The 24,730-nt window shown below is 43.0% G+C and overlaps 1 protein-coding gene and 1 long non-coding RNA gene across 2 annotated transcripts in view; one reads left to right on the top strand and one right to left on the bottom strand.

The window, feature by feature from the left end:
- Positions 1-4,040, bottom strand: part of LOC105738395 — a 59,001-nt gene extending 54,961 nt beyond the window's left edge. The window contains exon 1 of the long non-coding RNA XR_001114198.2: positions 3,877-4,040. This is a non-coding gene — a long non-coding RNA (uncharacterized LOC105738395). The remainder of the gene's footprint in view (positions 1-3,876) is intronic.
- A 67-nt stretch (positions 4,041-4,107) lies between these two features.
- LRIG2 (leucine rich repeats and immunoglobulin like domains 2) overlaps positions 4,108-24,730 on the top strand; it is a 55,532-nt gene continuing 34,909 nt past the window's right edge. The window contains exon 1 of the mRNA XM_030824819.1: positions 4,108-4,583. Within this exon, the coding sequence (XP_030680679.1) occupies positions 4,345-4,583 (239 nt within the window). The 5' untranslated portion in view covers positions 4,108-4,344. The remainder of the gene's footprint in view (positions 4,584-24,730) is intronic.

Here is a 24,730-nt window from a genome sequence, read left to right as displayed (position 1 = left end):
ATATATATATATATATATATATATATACCAAATTTTGCTTGTTTATTCATCCATTGATAAGACACTTGGGTTGCTTCCACGTTTTGGCTATTGTGAATAATACTGCTATGGAACATGGGTATACCCATATTTCTTCAAGTCGTTTCAATTATTTTAATTTTTTGAGGAAATGCTGTACCATTTTCAACAGCCTCCCCTCCCCTCCCTTCCCCTCTGCGCCCCTCTCCTTTCTTTTTGAGATGGAGTCTTGCTCTGTTGCCCAGGCTGAAGTGCAATGGTGCGATCTCAGCTCATTGCAACCTCCACCTCCTGAGTTCAAGCAATTCTTCTGCCTCAGCCTCCCAAGTAGCTGGGATTGTAGGCATGCACCAGGAGGCCCAGTTAATTTTTGTATTTTTAGCAGTGACGGGGTTTCACCATGTTGACCAGGCTGTTCTCAAACTCCTGACCTCAGGTGATCTGCCGCCTTGGCCTCCCAAAGTGCTGGGATTACAGGTGTGATCCACCATAACCAGCCAGCTACACCATTTTATATTTCTACCAGGAATGTACAAGAATTACAGTTTCTCCACATCCTCACCAAACTTGTTATTTTCTGGTTTCCATACATATACATATAATATATATATAATAGCCATCCTACTAGATGTGAAGTAGTATCACATTGTGGTTTTAATTTGGATTTCCTTAATGATTAGTGATCTTGAGCATCTTTCACTTGTGCTTATTGGTCATTTGTGTATCTTTGGAAGAATTCAAGTCCTCTGCCTATTTTTAAATTAGGTTGCTTTTTTGTTGTTAAGTTGTAGGAGTTCTTTATGTTTTTCTGGATACTAATCCATTATCTGATACATGACTTGCAAATCTTTTCTTCCATCACATGGAATACCTTTTCACTCTGTAGATAGTGTCCTTTAATGAACGGTTTTTAATTTTCATGAAGTACAATTTATCTATTTTTTCTGGCTTTAGGTTTCACTTCAATAAATAGTAGTTACAATTGTTATCATTATTCCTTCTTTGCTTTAGTGGGAAAAGGAGATAGGGGAAGGAAGAGATGGAAGGAGACAAAAATGCATTCTCACTAGATTTGGGCATATTTACAGAGAAGCAGTGAAATTAACAGTAATTTTTTTTTTTTTTGAAATGGAGTCTTTCTCTGTTGCCCATGCTGGAGTGCAATGGTGCAATCTTGGCTCACTGCAACCTCCGACTCTCAGGTTCAAGCAATCCTCGTGCCTCAGCCTCCCCAGTAGCTGGGATTACAGGCGTGCAGCACCAAGCCTAATTTTTGTATTTTTAGTAAAGACGGGATTTTGCCATGTTAGCCAGGCTTGTCTCGAACTCCTGAGTTCAAGTAATCTGCCCGCCTCGGCCTCCAAAAGTGCTGGGATTACAGGCATGAGCCACTGCATCCGGCCAAATTAACAGTAATTTAGTCAACAATAAATATTTATTCAGCATTGTCTATATTCCAGACACTGCTCTTAGCAATGGAGATATAAAATGAGAAAACATATCTGTAACATTATGCTTTGGAAAGATAATTCTAGTGACAGCTTAGAGACTTGGAGACAGGAGAGACTGGAGGACAGGAGATGGGTTCAAAGGTTATTTGAATAGTAGTCATATGAGATGAAGGTCTGAACTAAGTAGCAGTGGGGATGGAGAGCTGGGGAAAGATCTGAGACATTCCTGAGGGGGAATCAAGAAAGTCTAGTGATTAGATGTGACAGGAATAATGGGGGGAAAGCACAGGCAATGCTGAGACTTCTAGTTTGAAAGAATAGAATTGATCAGGTTAGTTAGCTATGACTTTGCAAAGAGTAAAGTCCCGAGGTAAGGAGATATAGGGCAGCTAAATTGCAAGGGATTGGGGTTTATGCTGAGGTGTGGAACAAGGGATATCAAGTGAGTAGTTTTTTTTGTTTTTTTTTAAAGTAATCTGGAGCTGGGGTATTCTGTGCTTATGGATTCCACCGAACTCTAAAATCTCGGCCCAGGTACTTTAGCACCCACGAATTAATTAGACAATTAGGGCAATGAATATAAAAGCTCTATATTCCATTGTTAATCAGAAATGAATCATTAAATTCTGTTAAAAACATGTATTTGCGGGTGGGCGTGGTGGCTCATGCTTGAAATCCCAGCACTCTGGGAGGCCGAGGCGGGCGGATCACCTAACGTTGGGAGTTTGAGACCAGCCTGACCAACATGGAGAAACCCCGTCTCTACTAAAAATACAAAATTAGCCGGGCGTGGTGGTGCATGACTGTAATCCCAGCTACTCAGGAGGCTGAGGCAGGAGAATCGCTTGAACCCAGGAGGTGGAGGTTGCGGTGAGCTGAGATCGTGCCATTGCACTCCAGCCTGGGCAACAATAATGAAACTTCGTCTCAAAAAAAAAACCCAACAAAAACATGTATTTGTGGCCAGTCGCAGTGGCTCACGCCTGTAATCACAGCACTTTGAGAGGCTGGGGTGGGGTGGATCACCTGAGGTCAGGAGTTCGAGACCAGCCTGGCCAAAAAGGTGAAACCCTATCTCTACTAAAAATACAAAAATTAGCCGGGCATGGTGGTGCACACCTGTAGTCCTAGCTACTCGGCAGGCTGAGGCAGGAGAATAGCTTGAATACGGGAGGCGGAGATTGCAGTGAGCCACTTATTGGGGAGGATACAGGTTACAGAGCATTAATTTCTAATGGCCCCATTTGGTATAGTTTCATAGGAAAGCTCTGAAACTATAATGTAGAAAGGAACTAAACTGCTTCCTTTTTTTTTTTTTTTTTTTTTTTTTGTAAGGCTCCTGCCTATGCCAGATTTCTTACCAGTTTGTTAAGTCTGCTCAACAGCTAAGGGACGGAGGCTAAGAGTAAGCTTCATTCCGCTGTCTTGGCTTTAAAAGTTTGGTTTGGACTGTAGCATTGGATATGGCCTTGTTTCCAATAGATACTTCAATATTAAAAAAAACAAAAAGGTTTTTAAAAACATAATTATGACTCCATAATCTGCCATGGGAAAGATTGCTTTCAGTTACTTTCGATGAGAACCCTAATCTAGGCATTATCATTCTTTTTAACCTGCTCAGATTTTCAATTTATGTCAGAAAACCCATGTTAATGTCGAACCTGCCCCTGCCTCAGAGTAACCTGGTTTAACCTCTTGGGGCTTGTTTCATCATCAGCAATAATTGTCTTGCCACTGTCACAGTCACTGAAGGAGCAAACAAGGTAACAGATGCAAACGCCCTTTGAAAAGTTCAGTACATATAAGTGAACCATCACTATTATTCTCAAAGTCTTATTTACAACCTTGGATGGCTGAATGAGCATAAGGTGGCCAGACTTCACTGTTCCTACTAAGTTTTCCATAGCCTCTGCTTTAGGAGAAATACATTTCCTCACATCCAGTCTTTGCTTTGTTGACTGCTCAACACCCTCTTTACTTGTCTCGCTTGCTTTTCTCAGAGTGACCTTGACAGCATCCCTCCAAAGAGAAGGGTCTTTCCCTTATATAGACATGCAGGTGCAGTCCCACCAAAATTTATTGAACTCCAAGCTAGAACAAAAGGTGGAGGTGCACCGATGAAGAAACAGGGCCTCTGCCTTCAGGAGCTTACAAGGCCATTAACAGAGTGATACTGATCTTATGCAAGTGGGAGTTGCCGCCTACTTGCAGAAGAGCAGGGGCTACAGTCAAGCAGCAGGGGGCAGAAGAGGCTCGAGCTCGGCTCTGGAGGCCGATTTGGCCAAAGCCAGGATAGAAGCTCCCGTGACCCATTCGTGTGTGCGACTTGGAAGGCAGCCCTTCTGCCACTCCCCTTTCTTAAAGCCCAGAGCAAATAAAAGATCCTCTTCTACTACAGTAGATATACCTGTAGTCAGGACTTTGAACTCACAGCTATTCGCCGCACCGTTCCCTCTTAAGGAACTACTGCGCCCTGCAGCGGAAGAACAGCGGCGGAACTCCACAGCCGCACCTACAATCCCTGAACGCTTTGAAGTCCTTCTCCTAAAGATACACGGCTGCGTCTGGCCCCGCCCCTCACTGAGTTCCGCCCCGGACGCAACCTCATCTTATGGCACGGATTGGCTGGCCCCTGTGCGTGAGGACGTTGCGCCGTGGGGCGGGGCGGACGAGCGGTGTCCATCAGGCCGTGTGTCCCAGGCCGTCGCCCCCGCTGTGGCGCTACATCTGCTCCTTGCATGCCTTTAGATGGTACAGCCCTCAGCCGGGGCTTCGGGAGACAGCGCAGCCGCCGAGCATCTCTGCTGAGCTTCTCCGCCGATCCTCCTTTTCTAGCAGGCAGCTCTTCTAGGCCACGTCCAGATCGAGGGGGAAAATGGCGCCGGCGCCCCTAGGCGTCCCAGAGGAGCAGTTGCTGGGGTGTCGATCTGGATTGCTTTCTCGGTTACTCTTCATTGCCCAGACCGCTCTCCTCCTGTTGCCCGCCGCCGGAGCAGGTCTCTGCCCCGCGCCCTGCTCCTGCCGCATTCCTCTCCTGGACTGCAGTCGCAGGAAATTGCCCGCACCGAGCTGGAGGGCGCTATCGGGCCTGCTGCCCCCCGACACTGCTATCCTGTGAGTAGAGCGGCCAGGCAGAGTGACCAAAAAGGAGGGGGAGCCTTCCCTCCACAGGGGGCAGGCCGGAGGGAGACAGGCCTGGTCGGAGGGCGCGGTCGAGAGCCTAAGCTCTGAAGGAAACTGCCGTCAGGATTTTATGAACTTTGTTTTAGGTGGTGGGAGCCTGAAAAAGCCGATGTTAAGGTTTCTGGAGACTTGTATGATGAAGACCAGGGTTAAGATTCTTGGGGCCAAGGAGTCTGTGATTTCCTCAACTGGGGAGGAATTGGGGCGTGCATATTTAATGATAAGGACTCACGGGTCCTGGGCACCAGCATTGACTTTGGATGGTTGAGGGGGCGGGGGGTGGGTTGAGCACGGAACAGTGCTTTCAGCTTATTTTGAGCTGCATTATTTGGTGTGTACCTCAGACTTAGTGGTCCTCAGGCACGTGATTTTATAATTACAATCGCCAAAGACCTATGAACTGTCTTTTGTCCTTAGTTCGCATGTTGGCTGATTTTGTGCTGCAGTTTTGATACTTAACAGGGTTGTAAAGTTCATTATGATGAATCAGGAGATCCTGTAATTCAGAATATCTTTGTAAGTAGCATTCTTGATTTAATTTAAACTTCACTGTAAAGAGGAGTATTTTTTCCAAAACCATTTGATGCTTTGTTTTCAGCACATCTTCTTGTGGCAAAGAACCCAAAAATCAGTTCTGCTTATTTATGTATGTAAAGCAGGTACAACGGTTGAATGAATTCTGGAGTCTCCACTGCTGAGTTTTCATTTTGACAGGTCTTTATTAGACAGTGGAACTTGGAGGGCTCCTTAATCTGAGTCAGCCTGGTGGTATTAGGAACAACAGCAGGTATTAAATGCTGCAATTACGGGGCTTCTTAACCACTAACATACAGTTATTTCTCGTCACTAACTGAGCAGTGCGTTTATTAACTGACAGATTTCTGATGGAGTCGTTAAGAAAGAGTCATCACTGGGCCAGGCGCAGTGGCTCACGCCTGTAATCCCAGCACTTTGGGAGGCCGAGGCGGGCGGATCACGAGGTCAAGAGATCGAGACCATCCTGGCCAACTTGGCAAAACACCATCTCTACTAAAAATACAAAAAAATTAGCTGGGTGTGGTGGTGCGCGCCTGTAGTCCCAGCTGCTCGGGAGGCTGAGGCAGGAGAATCGCTTGAACCCTGGAGGTGGAGGTTGCAGTGAGCTGAGATCACGCCACTGCACTCCAGCCTGGAAACAGAACAGACTCCGTCGTGGGGGGGGGGGGGGGGGAGCGGGGAGGAAGAGGGGCCAGGTGCGGTGGCTCAGGCTTGTAATCCCAGCACCCCGGGAGGCTGAGGCCGGTGGATCACCTAAGGTTGGGAGTTCGAGACCAACCTGACCAACATGGAGAAACCCCATCTCTACTAAAAACGCAAAGTTAGCTGGGCGTGGTGGCCCATGCCTGTAATACTAGCTACACCCTGAGGCAGGAGAATCACTTGAATCCGGGAGGCCGAGGTTGGGGTGAGCCGAGATCGTGCCATTGCACTCCTGCCTGGGCAACAAGAGCGAAACTCCATCTCAAAAAAAAAAAAAAAAAAAAGAGTCATCACTAAAAAAATAGGTTGAAGTGCAATTAAAATATGAGAGGCTGCTTGGATTTTTATTGGAAATAGAATACAAATACGAGGTGTTGCGGAGGTTAAGAAGTATTTATATATTTGCAAATAGATTAGCACAGATAGGAAAGAAAGCTACCTCATGTAGTCATTGAGAAAATTAACATAAATAATCAAATGTTTTAGTAAACATAGAACTGTAGCGTAGTAAGATGCTTTCTCTTTTATGGTAGTGACACCTGTAGTCAGTTCTGGTTTTATTGACCCAAATTTAAAAACTCATATCAGTGTGCAGTGTAGTCTCAGTTAAACCTAGCACAGCCTCTTTGTTATGCAGCAAGTGCCTTTTTCTAAGACGTTCTTGGAAGAGCTACCTGATTATAACAATAAGTCTGGCACAGATTTGACAAAACAACTTCATTTAGCTGTAATTGAAATGAATGTGGCCTACTTTTTTTTTTTTTGAGATGGAGCTTTGCTCTTGTTGCCCAGGCTGGAGTGCAATGGTGCGACCTCGGCTCACTGCAACCTCTGCTTCCTAGGTTCAAGCGATTCTCCTGCCTCAGCCTCCCAAGTAGCTGGGATTACAGGCGTGTGCTACCATGCCTGGCTAATTTTTTGTATTTTTAGTAGAGATGGGGTTTCACCATGTTGGCCAGTCTGGTCTTAAACTCCTGATGTCAGGTGATCCACCCACCTCAGCCTCCCAAAGCTCTGGGGTTATAAGCATGAGCCACCAAGCCCGGCCTGGCCTTTTTTTTTTTTTTTTTTTTTTTTTTTTTAAATAGAGAGTCTTGCTCTGTCACCCAGGCTGGAGTGCAGTGGCACAATCTCTGCTCACTGCAGCCTCTGCCTCCCGGGTCCCAGTGATTCTCCTGCCTCAGATTCACAGGTAGCTGGGATTACAGACTTGAGCCAGTATGCCCACTTAATTTTTGTATTTTCGGTAGAGACGGGGTTTCACCATGTTGGCCAGGCTGGTCTTGAACTCCTGACCTCAGGTGATCTGCCCGCCTTGGCCTCCCAAAGTGCTAGGATTACAGGCACGAGCCACTGCGCCCGGCCACAGCCGGGCCTACATTTAAGATTCTCCATTGGTTGGTAAACATTTAGAAGTAATTTTATGTAAGATATATTTTTGTGTTAAGGTTTGATTTTTGTTTAATCAAGACCTTGCCTAGAGCCAAGTGACATTCAGAATTTTTAATGTCCTATAATGAAATGACATTTTCAGTTGAAGTGAAATGCCTTAGAGAACAATTCAGTTGTAGAAATGTAATTGGATGGAAGTCTTACATTGGTAGAACTCTTAGAGTATTAAAAGATAGTACCATACTATTTTAAATTGAGAAATGAAACATTCTTCAGCAGTTGCCTTTAGCTATAAAACCACCAAGTACATTTGGGTTTCTTTATGTAATTTTGAATGTTGAAATACATGTAATGCTTTAAATACGTTAGGGATTCAAATATATGCTCAAACTTGGGACCATCAAAATGATTGTGGACAAAATTCATTAATACTGGTTTTTGGAAACCTACCCAGATACTGTCTTTATGCTTCTCTGTATGAGAAACTCTCTAGAATATTATTTCATCATTCAGAGCTTGACTGGGTTCTCTGTGGGTATAGAGCTCTGTTTCACGTTGTTCTGATTACACACACATATACACAGCATTGAAAGACTAGGTTTATCACTCAACTTCTTATTTTGCAAAGTAACTTTGTTAGAACCCCTTTCCCCTAATGATGTGTTGTCTTGGTCATTTCATGATAGTACCAAAACATTAAGAAGTATGTATTTTTAGGGTTAAGGTTGCTTCTATGGATTATATAGATTTAGCTTTATGAAAAAAGCCTTTTCCTTACTGTTTTATTTCTCTGTAGACTGTTAAATTTTTTTTCTTTTTTTTTTTTGAGATGGAGTTTCTCACTTTCGCCCAGGCTGGAGTGAAGCAGCCTGATCTTGGCTCACTGCAACCTCTGTTGCCCGGGTTCAAGTGATTCTCCTGCCTCAGCTTCCTGAGTAGGGCTTATAGGCACCCTCCACCATGCCCAGCTAATTTTTGTATTTTTAGTAGAGAAGGGGTTTTGCCATGTTGGCCAGGCTGGTCTCGAACTCCTGACCTCAGGTGATCCGCCCATCTTGGCCTCCCAAAGTGCTAGGATTACAGGCATGAGCCATTGTGCCTGGCCAACTGCTAAAAATTTTGTCATGGATCAGTATTGGGAACCAGTGCTGTACTTGATTAATTTACTGAATTATATATATATTTAGTTGCCTATAGTTTTTTAGTTCTTTCTATTTTCATTGTAATTGTTTAAAATTTGTTTGCATTTGTTTCTTTATAATAGTTGTGAACAGATTCGTTTTTTAGCATATAGAGAGGACATAAGCTTATGTTGAATAGCTCTAGGGAAGTCTTTCCATGTGTGACTTGAGCTTCAACCTCTAGCTATTTTAGTAACCCTGGCAAAATGTTTTCACTATTTTTTTAAAATTTATTTATTATACTTTAAGTTCTAGGGTACATGTGCACAACTTGCAGGTTTGTTACATATGTATACATGTGCCATGTTGGTGTGCTGCACCCATTAACTGGTCATTTACATTAGGTACCTAATCTCCTAATGCTTTCCCTCCCCCCTCTCCCCACCCCATGACAGGCCCCGATGTGTGATGTTCCCCTTCCTGTGTCCAGGTGTTCTCATTGTTCAGTTCCCACCTATGAGTGAGAACATGCGGTGTTTGGTTTTTTGTCCTTGCAATAGTTTGCTGAGAATGGTGGTTTCCAGCTTCATCCATGTCCCTACAAAGGATATGAACTCATCCTTTTTTATGGCTGCATAGTATTCCATGGTGTATATGTGCCACATTTTCTTAATCCAGTCTATCATTGATGGACATTTGGGTTGGTTCCAAGTCTTTGCTATTGTGAATAGTGCCACAGTAAACATACGTGTGCATGTGTCTTTATGTTTTCACTATTAACATGTGGATTTAGTCTTTTTTTTTTCAGATGGAGTCTTGCTGTGTTGCCCAGGTTGGAGTGCAGTGGTGGGATCTTGGTTCACTGCAGCCCCCGCCTCCTGGGTTTAAGCGATTCTCCTGCCTTAGTCTCCCAAGTAGCTGGGATTACAGGTGCCCACCACCATGCCAGGCTAATTTTTGTATTTTTAGTAGAGACGAGGTTTCACCATGTTGGCCAGGCTGGTCTTGAACACCTGACCTCAGGTGATCCACCCACCTCGGCCTCCCAAAGTGTTGGGATTACAGTTGTGAGCCACCACAACCAGCCAGAGGAGGCAATATTTTTTGAGATAACTTTATAACTTGCAGTTGGATAATGTAGCTGAAATGTGAAAGTAATCTACTTTAATAGTTTTAAACCACAAGGGAGTAAATTGAAAATGAAACCCGTGACCTGGTGCAGTGGCCCACACCTGTAATCCCAGCACTTTCGGAAGCTGAGGCTGGCTGATCACTGGAGCCTAGGAGTTCAAGATTAGCCTGGGCAATGTGGCAAAACCTGCTCTCTGTCAAAAAAAGTGCAACAGTTAGCCAGGTATGCTGGTACACACCTCTAGTCCCAGTTACTTGAGGGGCTGAGGTAGGAGGATTGCTTGAGCCTGGGAGGCAGAGGTTGTAATGAGCCGAAATCATGCCTCTGCACTCCAGCCTGGGAGACAGAGCAAGATCCTATTTTTTTAAAACAAAAAGAAAAGAGAAAGAAAATGAGCCCCTTTAAAAAAGGTACAGATGGCCAGGCGCAGTGCTCACGCCTGTAATCCCAGCACTTTGGGAGGTGGAGGCAGGTACATCACGAGATCAGGAGTTCGAGATCAGCCTGGCTAAGATGGTGAAACCCCATCTCTACTAAAAATACAAAAATTAGCCGCGGTGGCAGGCGCCTGTAATCCCAGTTACTCTGGAGGCTGAGGCAGGAGAATCGCTTGAGCCTGGGAGGCGGAGGTTGTAGTGAGCTGAGATCACTGCACCCTAGCAACAGAGCAAGGCTCCATCTCAAAAAAAAAAAAGAAAGGTTATATCTTTTGAGGGAAATCAGGAGAAATTTTTTTTTTATTTTTTTGAGGCGGAGTCCCGCTCTATTGCCTAGGCTAGAGTGGAGTGGCAGAATCTCAGCTCACTGCCGCCCGAGTTCAAGCGATTCTGCTTCCGCCTCCCAAGTAGCTGGGATTACAGGCGCCCACCACCATGCCTAGCTAATTTTTGTATTTTTAGTCAAGACAGGGCTTCACCATGTTAGCCAGACTGATTTCGAACTCCTGACCTTGTGATCCGCCTGCCTCAGTCTCCCAAAGTGCTGGGATTACAGGTGTCAGCCACTGCACCTGGCCTGAATTTTTTTTTTTTTTTTTTTTTTGAGACGGAGTCTTGCCCTGTCGCCAGGCTGGAGTGCAGTGGCACAATCTCGGCTCACTGCAACCTCTGCCTCCCAGGTTCAAGCGATTCTCTTGCCTCAGCCTCCCAAGTAGCTGGGACTACAGGCACGTACCACCTCACCCAGCTAATTTTTGTATTTTCACCCAGCTAATTTTTGTATTTTTAGTAGAGATGGAGTTTCACCATGTTGGCCAGGATGGTCTCGATCTCTTGACCTCATGATTGGCCCACTTTGGCCTCCCCACAGTGCTGGGATTACAGGTGTGAGCCACTGCCCCCAGCCTATCAGGAGAAATTTTAAAACAAGTTAAAGCAACCCATTCTCATTTGCTTCTAGTCTTTTTTTTAATTGTTTTTGGAGATGGAGTCTCGCTCTGTTGCCCAGGCTGGAGTGCAGTGGTGCAATCTCGGCTCACTGCAAGGTCCGCCTTCCAGGTTCACGCCATTCTCCTGCTTCAGCCTCCAGAGTAGCTGGGACTACAGGCACCCACCACCACGCCCGGCTAATTTTTTGTATTTTCAGTAGAGATGGGGTTTCACCGTGTTAGCCAGGATGGTCTTGATCTCCTGACCTCATGATCCACCCGTCTCGGCCTCCCAAAGTGCTGGGATTACAGGCGTGAGCCACTGTGCCCGGCCTGCTTCTGGTCTTTTAAATATCTTACTATATGGTTTCTTTTCAAGGTACCTCATTATCCATAGTAAATGTTGTGAATGAATCAGTGCATTATCTTAGCTAATTATTTCAAAATCATCTTTTTAAACAAAGAAAAATTCTAAATATGGGAACACTAAAAGGTTTTTTTTTTTTTTTTTTTGAGACGGAATTTTGCTCTTGTTGCCCAGGCTGGAGTGCAGTGGTGCAATGTTGGCTCACTGCAACCTCCGCTTCTTGGGTTCTAGGGATTCTTCTGCCTCAGCCTCCTGAGTAGCTGGAATTACAGGCATGCACCACACGCCTGGCTAATTTTTGTATTTTTACTAGAGGCGAGGTTTCACCATGTTGGCCAGGCTGGCCTCAAACTCCTGATCTCGTGATCTGCCTACCTTGGCCTCCCAAAGTGCTGGGATTACAGGCATGAGCCACCGCGCCTGGCCCAAAAAGTTATTACTAACTCTGGTTCCCATCTGACTCTGGGATGGGACGTTTCGTCTAATTGCCTCAAAATTCGGAAAAACGTATCCACAAGTAATCTTTCATTTTTTTCTTATCTTTGTTTTTATAGAGCCTTGCAGCATCCATTAGATAGTTATTAAATATTAATGAATAAGTAGTTGCATGCAGTGTCATTAGGGCTGACAGCTGTAGATGGAGGTGTTTTTAGTGGTCTGAAACTGTATACCAGTCACCCATTTTTATTTATTTTTTTTATTTTTTGAGACAGAGTCCTGCTCTGTCGCCCAAGTAGCTGGGACTACAGGCACGCGCCACCATACCCAGCTAATTTTTGTATTTTTAGTAGGGACAGGGTTTCACCATATTGGCCAGGATAGTCTCTATCTCTTGACCTCGTGATTGGCTGGAATGCAGTGGGGTGATTTCAGCTCAGTGCAGCCTCTGCCCCCTGGGTTCAAGCAATTCTCCTGCCTCAGCCTCCCAAGTAGCTGGGATTACAGGGACCCGCCACGGCGCCTGGCTGATTTTTGTATTTTTAGTAGAGATGGGTTTTTACCATGTTGGCCAGGCTGGTCTCAAACTCCTGACCTCAGGTGATCCGCCCACCTCAGCCTCCCTAAGTGCTGGATTACAGGCGTGAGCCACCATGCTCGGCCTCTAGCCACCCATTTCTAAAGTTGAGATACTTCAAAAGTATTATGGATGTCTCTCACATAATCTCATGTAATAGAAAGATTATCTTTTTTAGACAGTAGCAGAAACAGCAGTTTTAGTTTGCAAAAGAAACACTTTAACTGGATATTAGTGGCCAAGTAAAAAAATTAAGTAAATAAAAGACGTAGTAAATCCCTAAACCAAACTGGGGATGAGGCATGGGAAAAGCTGCTATGTTTCCTCAATCCAATATACTTTGCCCCTGGCTTGCATGATACTGTTACAATGAACTATTTCACTTGCAACAGTCATTTCAAAGCATATACGATGCTTTCACTGTATTAAGGATTTTAACATATTTTATCTTCTTTATCCTGGTATATCTGGGGAAGTGGTAAACAGCAAATGTGAGCCTTTAAAATCCAGTGATATCTTCAAGACATTTTTGTTAGTTTACAAGATATCTGAACAAGAAAATCTGCAACAAGAGAGCCTTAAGAAATCTGATCTAATACAGATCTGATACAGATCACTTGGGCTTGGTTGTTACACAATTATACCCTGGGGTATTAGTCTCTTGCACTGCTATATACAATTAAATGAGACTGGGTAATTTATAAAGAAAAGAAGTTTAACTGGCTCACAGTTCTGTAGGCTGTACAGGAAGTGTGGCACTGGCATCAGCTTGGCTTCTGGTGAGGCCTCGGAGCTTTTACTTGTGGCAAAAGGCGAAGCGGGAGCAGGCACTTCACATGGCAAAAGCAGGAGTGAGAGAGAGTTGTGTAGGGGAGGTGTCATGCTATTTATTTATTTAGAGACAGGGTCTCTCTCTCTCTTATTTATTTATTTATTTATTTATTTATTTATTTATTTATTTGAGACAGAGTCTCTCTCTGTTGCCCAGGCTGGAGTGCAGTGGTGAGATCTCGGCTCACTGCACCCTCCACCTCCCAGTTTCAAGCAATTCTCCTGCCTCAGCCTGCTGAGTAGCTGGGATTACAGGTGCCTGCCACCATGCCTGGCTAATGATTTTATATTTTTAGTAGAGATGGGGTTTTGCCACGTTGGCCAGACTGGTCTCAAACTCCTGACCTCAGGTGATCCACCCACCTTGGCTTCCCAAAGTGATGGGATTACAGACATGAGCTACCACGCCCAGGCTGGAGTTCAGTGGTGCAGTCATGGCTCACTGCAGCCTCAACCTCCCTGGGCTTAGAGGATCCTCCCACCTCAGCCTTCCAAGTAGCTGGGACTACAGATGTGTGCCACCATGCCTGGCTAATTTTGTGTAGTTTTTGTAGAGACAGGGTCTCGCCCTGTTGTTGAGGCTGGTCTTGAACTCTGGGACTCAAGCAGTCTGCCTGCTTCAGCCTTCTAATTACTGGCATTATAGATATGAAGCACCATGCCTGGCTACTGCACACTTTTTTTTTTGATATGGAGTCTCCCAGGTCTGGAACTCCTGAACTCTAGTAATCTGCCCACCTTGGCCTCCCAAAGAGCTGGGATTACAGGCATGAGCCACCGCGCCTGGCTGCTCACCTTTTTTTTTTTTTTTTTTTTTTGAGACGGAGTCTTGCTCTGTTGGCCAGGCTCAAGTGCAGTGGCGCCATCTTGGCTCACTGCAACCTCCGCCTCCTGGGTTTAAGTGATTCTCCTGCCTTAGCCTCCCGAGTAGCTGGGATTACAGGCACGTGCCACCACACCTGGATAATTTTTGTATTTTTAGTAGGGACGGGGTTTCTCCATGTTGGCCAGGCTGGTCTCAAACTCCAGGCCTCAGGTGATCCACCTGCCCTGGCTTTCCAAAGTGCTGGGATTACAGGCATGAGCTACTGTGCCCGGCCAGCTGCACACTTTTAAGCCACTAGATCTCATGTGAACTCAGAATATCCTCTGCCCATCAGGGTTTGGGTTATTAAATGGATTTCTGGACTGGTAATATTCTCAGCCTCACCTGTACGTTAGACTGTTACTTGGAGAGCTTTTACAAAATACCATTGTTGGGAACACTTGGACACAGGATGGGGAACATCACACACCAGGGCCTATTGTGGGGTGGGGGGAGGGGGAGGGGGGAGGGATAGCATTAGGAGATATACCTAATGTAAATGACGAGTTAATGGATGCAGCACACCAATGTGGCACATGTATACATATGTAACAAACCTGCACGTTGTGCACATGTACCCTAGAACTTATAATAATAATAATAATAAAAACATTGGCCTTATCCCGGTGATTCTCTGATTTGTTTGGTCTGGGGTGGGACTTAACTATCAATATTAATCTTCCCTAGTAAGGCTAATGTGGAGCCATGATGGAGAACCACTGAACCATAGGCAATTTTTGCTTATTGAATGTTAGTTGAGGAAGTCTGTGCTTTACTTAATTCTGTTTTTTTTTTTTTTTTTTTCCTGAGACAGAGTCTCGTTCTGTCACCCAGGCTAGAGTGCAGTGGCGCAATCTCTGCTCACTGCAACCTCTGCCTCCCGGGTTCACACCATTCTCCTGCCTCAGCCTCCTGAGTGGCTGGGACTGCAGGCACCCGCCACCATGCCCGGCTAATTTTTTATATTTTTAGTAGAGACGGGGTTTCACCGTGTTAGCCAGGATGGTCTCGATCTCCTGACCTTGTGATCCACCTGCCTCGGCCTCCCAAAGTGCTGGGATTACAGGCGTGAGCCATGGCGCCCGGCATACTTAATTCTTTAAATTTATTTTCTGCTTTGAAGGACCCGTTTATGTTTATAGAGATTAATGTCCTAATTATGTTTCATTATATTAAAAATGTTTTGCATTTTCCAACGTAAAACAAATAAAATCAGCACGAGTAATCAAGGGATTACTTGTATATTAAGATAATCACTTGGTTTCCTAATGCTGGAAAATACATTTCCTTCATCTTAGATCCATGACATTTTATATGCTTTATTCTTTAAAGGTCTTTCAATCCTAATGGAAAACTGGCATTTAACCAGTTCAGAAAAGATCACATCATATTAAGTAAAGGCTTAGCAAAATGTTTTTTAGAAATACTCTGAAAGCATTCTTATATTCCCTATGCTAGAGAAAATGACTCAACACATTTATTCTGTATTATTTCAGTCATGAAAAATGTTACAATATTCAGTTGGTGCAAATAAAAAATAAAAGTAATTACACCCTATCCAAATTATTGATTTCATGTTTGGCAGAAAAACCTGGAGAATGGAATAGTTAATTGAATTTTACTTTGTTGTAAACCAGTTTTTTAAGGTATTTGTGTTCTTTATCTCTTCTCCTTTTGCCCTTCCTCAGCCTTTCCCAAAAAAGACTGTAATTATGTTATTTGTAACAAATAACTGGCAGAATAATTGCCAGAATAACTAGCCGTGATTAGCAGTTTTAAAGTTAAACCATTAACCGAGGAACACTAGTGAAGTGTGGTGTAAATCAACTTGTAACTAAATTCTTGTTTTTTTGTTTGTTTTTTTGAGACAGAGTTTCATTCTTCTTGCCCAGGCTGGAGTGCAATGGTGGGATCTCGGCTCACCGCAACCTCCGCCTCCCGGGTTCAAGTGATTCTCCTGCTTCGGCCTCCCAAGTACCTGGGATTACAGGCATGTGCCACCATGCCTGGCTAATTTTGTGTTTTTAGTAGAGACGGGGTTTCTCCATGTTGGTCAAACTGGTCCCGAACTTCTGACCTCAGATGATCCGCCTGCCTTGGCCTCCCAAAGTGCTGGGATTACAGGTGTGAGCCACTGCACCCAGCTAAATGTTTCTTAATTTTGGGCTTCTCATACATATTTTTTGCATATCTATTTCAGAATCACTATAAGAACTTGCTTATGTAATCAAAATCTTGGTAGGTTGCAGCAGGAAAAGCATAGCCAACCCTGAGCATAGTGTGTTTATTTGAGGAGATATTAGACTTGGTGCCAGGTTAAACTACATAGGCATTAAGGAATGGTGATTACATTAATAATAAGAAACCCAACTGATGCTTGGCTTTGATTAAACCTTCTTTACCAATAATATAAGTGATAAGATGACTTGTTTTATTCTTGAATAACTTCTAAAAATCTTTACAATAGGCCAGGAGTGGTGGCTCACGTCTGTTAATCCCAGTACTTTGGGAGGCCAAGGTGGGTGGATCACCTGAGGTCAGGAGTTCGAGACCAGCCTGGCCAACATGGTGAAACCCTGTCTCTACTAAAACAAGAATACAAAAAAATTAGCTGGGTGTGGTGGCGGGTGCCTATAATCCCAGTAGGAGGCTGAGGCAGGAGAATCGCTTGAACCCAGGAGGTGGAGGTTGCAGTGAGCCGAGATTGCGCCACTGTACTCTAGCCTGGGCGAAAGAGCGAAACTTTGTCTCAAAAAAAAAAAAAAAAATCTTTACAATAACTTAATAATTGTAAGATATAAGTAGTTTGATACAAAGATAATGAACCTAGAAAATGCTGGTACCTAAAAAGTGCTCACTAATAGTGAGGGAAAATGTCATAGCTTTCTGCATATTTTCTTGAATTTTTTTTTTTTTTTTTTTTTTTTTTTTTCTTTGAGACAGTTTCACTCTTGTTGCCCAGGCTGGAGTGCAATGGCACGATCTCAGCTCACTGCAACCACCACCTCCCGGGTTCAAGCAATTCTCCTGTCTCAGCCTCCTGAGTAGCAGGGATTACACGTGCCCGCCACTATGCCCGGCTAATTTTTGGTATTTTTAGTAGAGATAGGGTTTCACCACGTTGGCCAGGCTGGTCTTGAACTCCTGACCTCAGGTGATCTGCCTGCCTGGGCCTCCCACAGTGCTGTGATTACAGGCGTGAGCCACCATGCCCAGCCAGCTTTCTGCATATTTTCATATATAAGCAGGAACCTCTGTTCCACTATTACTGAACTATTATTCTAAATGGGGGCAGGAAAGACAGATATTAAAAACATGGATAGGAGTGGTATTCCATGGTTTTGTACTGCTCACTAAAAATTCAGCTCTGTTCATTTGAAATTTGAAAGCCAGACACTAGGTTATAAAGTGGAATTTACGACTTCATACATCAGTCTAGAAAAACAGTCTAGTATATTTGTATTTTTCACTATCTTTCTGAGGTATCTTACTGATTAGGAAGGCAAAAGGACATGGAGTTGACAAGTTTTTCTTGTTCCTTGTCAAGTGTCATAATTAACCTGATTTGGTCAATTTATGGTATTCTGAAAACATTTGGTAGGAAGAATTCCAATCTCAGAAAAGTAACAAAATTAAAATCTTACTTCTGGTTGTGTGTGGTGGCTCATGCCTGTAATCCCAGCACTTTGGGAAGCTGAGGAAGGAGGAATGCTTGAGTCCAGGATTTTGGAACCAGCCTGGGCAACATAACGAGACCCTGTCTCTACAAGAAATAAAAAGATCATCCTGGCTAACACGGTGAAACCCCGTCTCTACTAAAAATACAAAAAAAAAAAAAATTAGCCGGGCATGGTGGTGGGCGCCTGTAGTCCCAGCTACTGAGGAGGCTGAGGCAGGAGAGTGGCGTGAACCCAGGAGGCAGAGCTTGCGGTGAGCCAAGATCGCACCACTGCACTCCAGCCTGGGCAACAGAGTGAGACTCCGTCTCAAAATAAATAAATAAATAAAAAGAAATAAAAAATTAGCTGGATGCAGTGGCACATGGCTGTAGTCCCAGATACTTGGGAAGCTGAAGTGGCAGAATTGTTTGAGCCTGGGAGTTAAGGTGAGCCATGATCAAGCCACTGCACTCAGCCTGGGCAACAGAGTGAGACCCTGTCTTGAAAAATAAAATCTTATTTCCTAGTACATTCTAGGTTAAAGATATACTTAAATAAATTAATACCTATGGTAAACTTTTTTTTTTTTTTTGGAGACAGAGTCTCATTCTGCTGCCCAGGCTGGAGTGCAGTGGCACAATCTCGGCTCACTGCAACCTCTGCTCCCCGGGTTCAAGCAATTCTCCTTCCTCAGCCTCCTGAGTAGCTGGGATTACAGGTGTCTGCCACCACACCCAGCTAATTTCTGTATTTTTAGTAGAGACGAGGTTTCACCATCTTGGCCAGGCTGGTCTTGAACTCCTGACCTGGTGATCCGCCCGCCTCGGCTTCCCAAAGTGCTGGGACTACAGATGTGAGCCACCACACCTGGCCTTTTTTTTTTTTTGAGATTGAGTCTCACTCTGTTACCCAGGCTGGAGTGCAGTGGCGTGATCTCAGCTCACTGCAACCTCTGTCTCCCAGGTTCAAGCAATTCCCCTGCCTCAGCCTCCCAAGTAGCTGGGATTACAGACATGTACCACCATGTCCAGCTAATGTTTGTATTTTCAGTAGAGACAGGATTTCACCATGTTGGCCAGGCTGGAGCCCATGATAAACTATTAAAATGGTACAAAACATTTAAAGTGGAACAGTAACAAGTTCCTTTGTCTTACCTAAAGAAAATTCACTGTTAATTGTTTCCTGGGTTGCTTCCAAAGTTTTACACATACATCTATCTTTTTTTCCTTTTCTTTAAAAGCACACAAAACCATACTATGTGTGTAACTCTCTATATTACTGTTTTTATTGACCGCAGATAATTCCATTGTATGGGACTTGCGTAAATTATTTAGCTGATCTCATCTTGATAAGCATGTAAGTTTCTTTTTATGATTTTGTTATTATAGTAATTTCCTGGTAGATATCTTTTCATAACTATAGGTATATATACAGAGTAGATTCTTAGAAATGGTGTCACTGGGTAATTCTGAAACATCAAATCTTATGATGTATATACATACTCCAGTAATTTGACCAAATCTTTGGTGAGCTGACTTGTTACTGGCATCTCTCATAAATTTAGGATTCAGAAGCAATATTTAGATTACTATTTCAATAAGTTAATTAGGGGAGTAGTCCCAATTAAGATTTTATATTCTTTTAATCTTCTAAGCAATCTGATAAGGGTGGTACTAATACTCTTATTTTACTGTAGAAGAGACTGAAGTTGAGGTTCAGTGACTTGCCCAATGTCCCAAAACTGGGCATGCTAAGATTGTATTCTTAAATGTATCTGTAGAATTAATATTTTCTCACTTTTTATTGTTGTTACATTCCCTAGTGAAACAATATTTTTTATTATTAAGAACTCAAGGAGCTGGGCGCGGTGGCTTATGCCTATAATCCCAGCAATTTGGGAGGCTGAGGCAGGTGGATCACAGGTCAGGAGTTCGAGACCAGCCTGACCAACATGGTGAAATGCCAGCTCTACTAAAAATGCAAAATTAGCTGGACGTGGTGGAGCATGCCTGTAATCCCAGCTACTCGGGAGGCTGAGGCAGAAGAATCGCTTGAACCCAGGAGGCAGAGGTTGCAGTGAGCCGGAATCGCGCCATTGCACTCCAGCCTGGGCAACAAGAGCAAAATTCCGTCTCAAAAAAAATAAATAAAAAATAAATAAATAAATAAAAACCTCAAGGAAAGATAAAGGAAGAAAATAAAACATGCCCCTTATTCTTGAAATGAATGTTCCTATCTTCATACTACTTCTAACTTGTTTTCTCTTTTTGTTTTTTTGGAGACAAGGTCTCCCTCTGTCACCAAGGCTGGTGAGCATAGCTCACTGTAACCTCAAACTCCTGGGCTCAAGTGATCCTCCCCTCTCGGCCTCCTGAGTAGCTGGGACTACAGGTGTGTGCCACCATGGCCAACTAATTTTTATTTTTTATTGAGATGAGGTCTCACTATGTTGCCCAAGCTGGCCTTGAACTCCTCCTGGCCTCAAGTGATCCTCCCACCTTGGTCTCCCAAAGTGCTGGGATTACAGGTGTGGGCCACCATGTCCAGCACCTCTGACTTAAAATTCATATAAAAAGTATTGTATGATGTATTACAAATAAGCAGTGCAAATGAAATACAGAAAGTTTAATTTGCAACAGCTTTATGCCTCAAGCTATAATATATAAACTTATGTATCCTGAAGATCTTTTTTTTTTTTTGAGACAGAGTCTCGCTCTGTCGCCCAGACTGGAGTGTAGTGGCCCAATCTCCGCTCACTGCAAGCTCTGCCTCCCGGGTTCGTGCCATTCTCCTGCCTCAGCCTCCCAAGTAGCTGGGACTGCAGGTGCCTGCCACCACGCTGGCTAATTTTTTGTATTTTTGGTAGAGACAGGGTTTCACCATGTTCCAGGATGGTCTCGATCTCCTGACCTCATGGTCCGCCTGCCTCGGCCTCCCAAAGTGCTGGGATTACAGGTGTGAACCACTGTGCCCGGCCTATCCTGAAGATCTTTACCTAATGTTTATCCAATATAGCTAGCCATTTCTAGTTCAACCACAAAGCAAAAATGGAAGCATTTATTCACAGAAAAGACTCAGATCCCATTTACTCCTAATTCAGATAGTTCTAACAGGAGCTGGGGTCTCCTAGCCTATGACAATTGATTAGAAACAAATTTTGTAAAAAGTTAAGTAGCCTGTTACAGAAAGGAAGACTGAAAGTTCCAAGAAGTGAGAGCTTTTAATGTAAAGCTGTTAGTTGTAGAGGAAAAGCCAACTTACAAGAGCAGACAATTTTCAGAGTTGTTTTAGAATTCCTGTGTGTAGTTCAGTTTACTCCAAGAATACTCAATATCATAAGCATGTTAAATCACAATATGTTAATTGATTATAATGGTAACCTCGAGTTTTTTTTTTTTTTTTTTTGAGACAGTTTAACTCTTGTTGCTCAGGCTGGTGTGCAGTGGCACCATCTTGGCTCACTGCAACCTCCGCCTCCTGTTCACGCGATTCTCCTGTCTCAGTCTCTGAGTAGCTGGGATTACAGCCACGCACCACCACACCTGGCTAATTTTTTGTAGTTTTAGTAGAGATGGGGTTTTACCATGTTGGCCAGGCTTGTCTTGAACTCCTGACCTCAGGTGATCCACCCGCCTCGGCGTCCCAAAGTGCTGTGATCACAGGCGTGAGCCACCGTGCCCGGCCGAGTATTACTTTTAAAACTAAATTATGCTAGGTACACTCTTAACAAGGCAAGGATTTTCATTCACAAAAGGAAGTGTAAATTATGCGGGCTAAATGAAGCACTGTCATACCCAAAATATTAGATACAGTATTTTCTTATGCTTTAACTTTTACAAAGGGCCTCTTTGTCAGAAGTTGCTGAAGTTCCTGGTTCAGCCTATTATTGCTGCATATTCTTGAAAACAAAATTGTTGATGATTCAGATGTATGTGTGACTGTGCAGAAGAAAACCCCTCCATTTCTGTTGCTGTAGGACTTCGTTGCAATTAGCTTGCTGAACTTGATTTTTTCTTCAAACTGTTGTGATTGCTCTGTACATCCTATAAATAATTTACCCCTGATGGTATTAAACGACTACCTTAATGGCACCTCTGGCTCCACATGATATCAAGGACATTAATAATTCATCATTTATTACAGCTACATCCCTGTAGATTAGCATGAGTGGGAACTGAGTTTACAACATTGAGATCAGGCCCTCTGAGAGACCTTTACTCCTCTGTCATCATACCTATAAATATTCAGATATTAGTGGTGTTAGAAAATAAAGGAAAGACTGTTACAAAGCTAGACTTTAGGTTAAGTTTATTAAGCATTAGGTTTACAGCCTGGGCAACATAGGGAGACCCCATTTCTACAAAACAGAATAAATTAGCTGGGCTTGGTGGCATTTGCGTGTGGTCCCAGCTGTAAGGAGACTGAGGTAGGAGCATTGCTTGAGCCTGGGAGGTCAAGGCTGCAGTGAGGTGTGATCTCACCACTGCATTTCAGCCTAGGCGACAGAGCTTTAGATTACTTCAAGTTCTTAAGTACATTTTAGGGATATTTGAAAGAGAGTTCTCCATTTCAGGACTCCTGCTTTTTAAAAAAAATTTATGCAAACCACCTGGAATTAATGGACATTGGGAAGAACAGTGAGAGACTTCAATTTTCAAAATCATCCAAATCCATGTTCCAAGAGTTTTAAATCTGATATTTGAAGTCTTCATTTATTTATTTATTTTTAATTGTTAAATTTTTTGGGGGATGGAGTCTAGCTCAGTTACCCAGGCTGGAGTGCAGTGGCACGATCACAGCTCACTGCAACCTCCATCTCCTGGGTTCAAGCGATTCTCCTGCCTCAGCCTCCCGAGTAGCTGGGATTACAGGTGCCTGCCACCACGCCCGGCTAATTTTTGTATTTTTAGTAGAGACGGGGTTTCACCATGTTGGCCAGGCTTGTCTCGAACTCCTGACCTCAGGTGATCACCCGCCTCGGCCTCCCAAAGTGATGGGATTACAGGTGTGAGCCACCGCACCTGGCCCTGATGTCTTCATATTTTAGTCTTCTGTCTTTTGGGAAGTACTTTTAAAAAAGAAATAGGAAAGGCATGCTTATGGGGAACAAGAGTATGCCTGTGCATTCCTGTGTGCACATGTCATTTGATTAAATTCCAGAGTGAAATTAGGTGTAAAAGCTAATTTACCCATTTGCAGTAAAGGAGAATAGTAGAGTTGATGTTGAATTTTCTTACAGATTTGGAGTGACTGCACCTCTGAGAATTGTTAAGTGTTACTTTCGGAAAAAGAAAAAGATTACTAAAGTTGACAGTGCTTATAACCCTAGCGCTTAGTCCACTGCCTGGCACTTGGTCCAATAAGTGTTTATTGTATGCATGGCTGATCAGATCAATCTATATAATTCTAGTTAGACACTTGATAACTTAAAACAGTTATACTGATGTTGATGTATATTAGTTGCTTTCTGTGATAGTACTGCTTTGGGAATATATTTCAGTTCACCTTTAGTGTTTTTTAATCTTACTAAATATGGGTTTGTTTTAGAAGGGTCTAGAGAGCCTCATTATATGGGGCTCTGACCTATGAGGCTGTTTGAAAGCATATATCCTTTCAACAACATTATCTGGTACAGAGGCTGCAAAGTATTTCAGGTATCCTTTGGATTGCATTGGAAAGCCTATAGGTACTTCAAAGATAGGAGAAAATTACTCTTTCCCAAAACAGAGGACACTGGACAGTTTTCACTAATACCGAATACTAAGTTATTTGTAACGTATAAATTGAGTTTAATTTTATTGCTTTAGATTTCTTTAATAATTATTTTCTTTAAAAATGATTATGTGGGTCAATGATTATTGACATTCATAGGAGAACTCTAGGGGATGAATACAGTCAAGAGTTACATTGCCAGGAAGATTTAGGGTTGGGAAAGGCATTATGAACACTGTTAGGATTAAGATGAAAGCCCTTAATCTGGAAGGGGAAACCTGCTAAGTTATAGTAGTCACCAGATACAAAATTAGATCATATTATGCTAGCCTGCTACACAGATGATATTAGCTCTTCATTTGCCAGACAAACCAGCTTGGAGTAGAATATAGAATATCTAACTTAAATTAGAACAGTTGAATTTCTCCTTGAGTCAAAACACCACAAAACAACAACAAAAAACATCTTTTCACTTAATATTTTTATACAAGTGTATGTGTTTGTTGTTTAGTAGCAAGTGTGAATTGGATGAAGTATCTGAATATGAGATTTTTATGTGTAGTGAATTCATATTTTTATCTTTTATATTTTCTGACACCCTCCTCCATTCATGAGTGTCCTTGAGCTGATACCTTGTGCCAGACATCTTGGAATATTTTAGAACTGTTGTGGAAAAGTGATGGTTTAACACAAAGCTTTAGTTATGGCATGGTATAAATTAAGCTCTTAAATGAAAGTGGCTAGCTTTTACAGATGGGCCGGCATGAATCTAGCTGAGAACAAATTGTTCTAATGTGATAGAGACATTATTCAAACCTGCATGCATCTGTTAACTGCCTATGGTGGCATAGTGAGATAAAGTGATCTGTAATGTTTCTGTAATGTGTCCCTGTTGCTAGCCATATTGTAACATATAGTACATCTTTTAGGCAGACAGCTTGTGTGGGCTGCATTCCACCTTAGCCTTATAAAGATGCCAGAAGCATCAGGGTGACTTTTTAAAGCCTATTTAACTATTTAGACTTGACTAATTTCAGTGAAATCTCTACTGTATCTAATAAAGTACTTGCTAGAAGTGGGATGAAATTTCAAATTTATAACTTTTATTAGTTGTGTGACCTTAGATTGGCCAATCAGTAATCTTTCTATTCCTGTTTCCATATTAGGAAAGTGAGTATTTTAAAAGTATTTGCCTCATAGGATTGTTGTGTGGATTTATCCAGTTAATGTGTGTCAAGTGCATAGAAGAATGCCTGCCTTAATAAATGCTAGCCACCAATGCCATCATTATTATTAACATAATTTGGGGTGAGATTAATTTCCTCTTCCTGAAGGTGGATTGCTTTTTTTTTTTTTTGGAGACAGAGTCTTGCATTGTC

The sequence above is a fragment of the Nomascus leucogenys genome, chromosome 12 (assembly GCF_006542625.1).
Source record: "Nomascus leucogenys isolate Asia chromosome 12, Asia_NLE_v1, whole genome shotgun sequence".
NCBI classification, from domain to species: Eukaryota; Metazoa; Chordata; class Mammalia; order Primates; family Hylobatidae; genus Nomascus; species Nomascus leucogenys.
The sequence above is the reverse complement of the archived record's forward strand: the minus strand, read 5'-3'. Positions and strand labels throughout refer to the sequence as shown.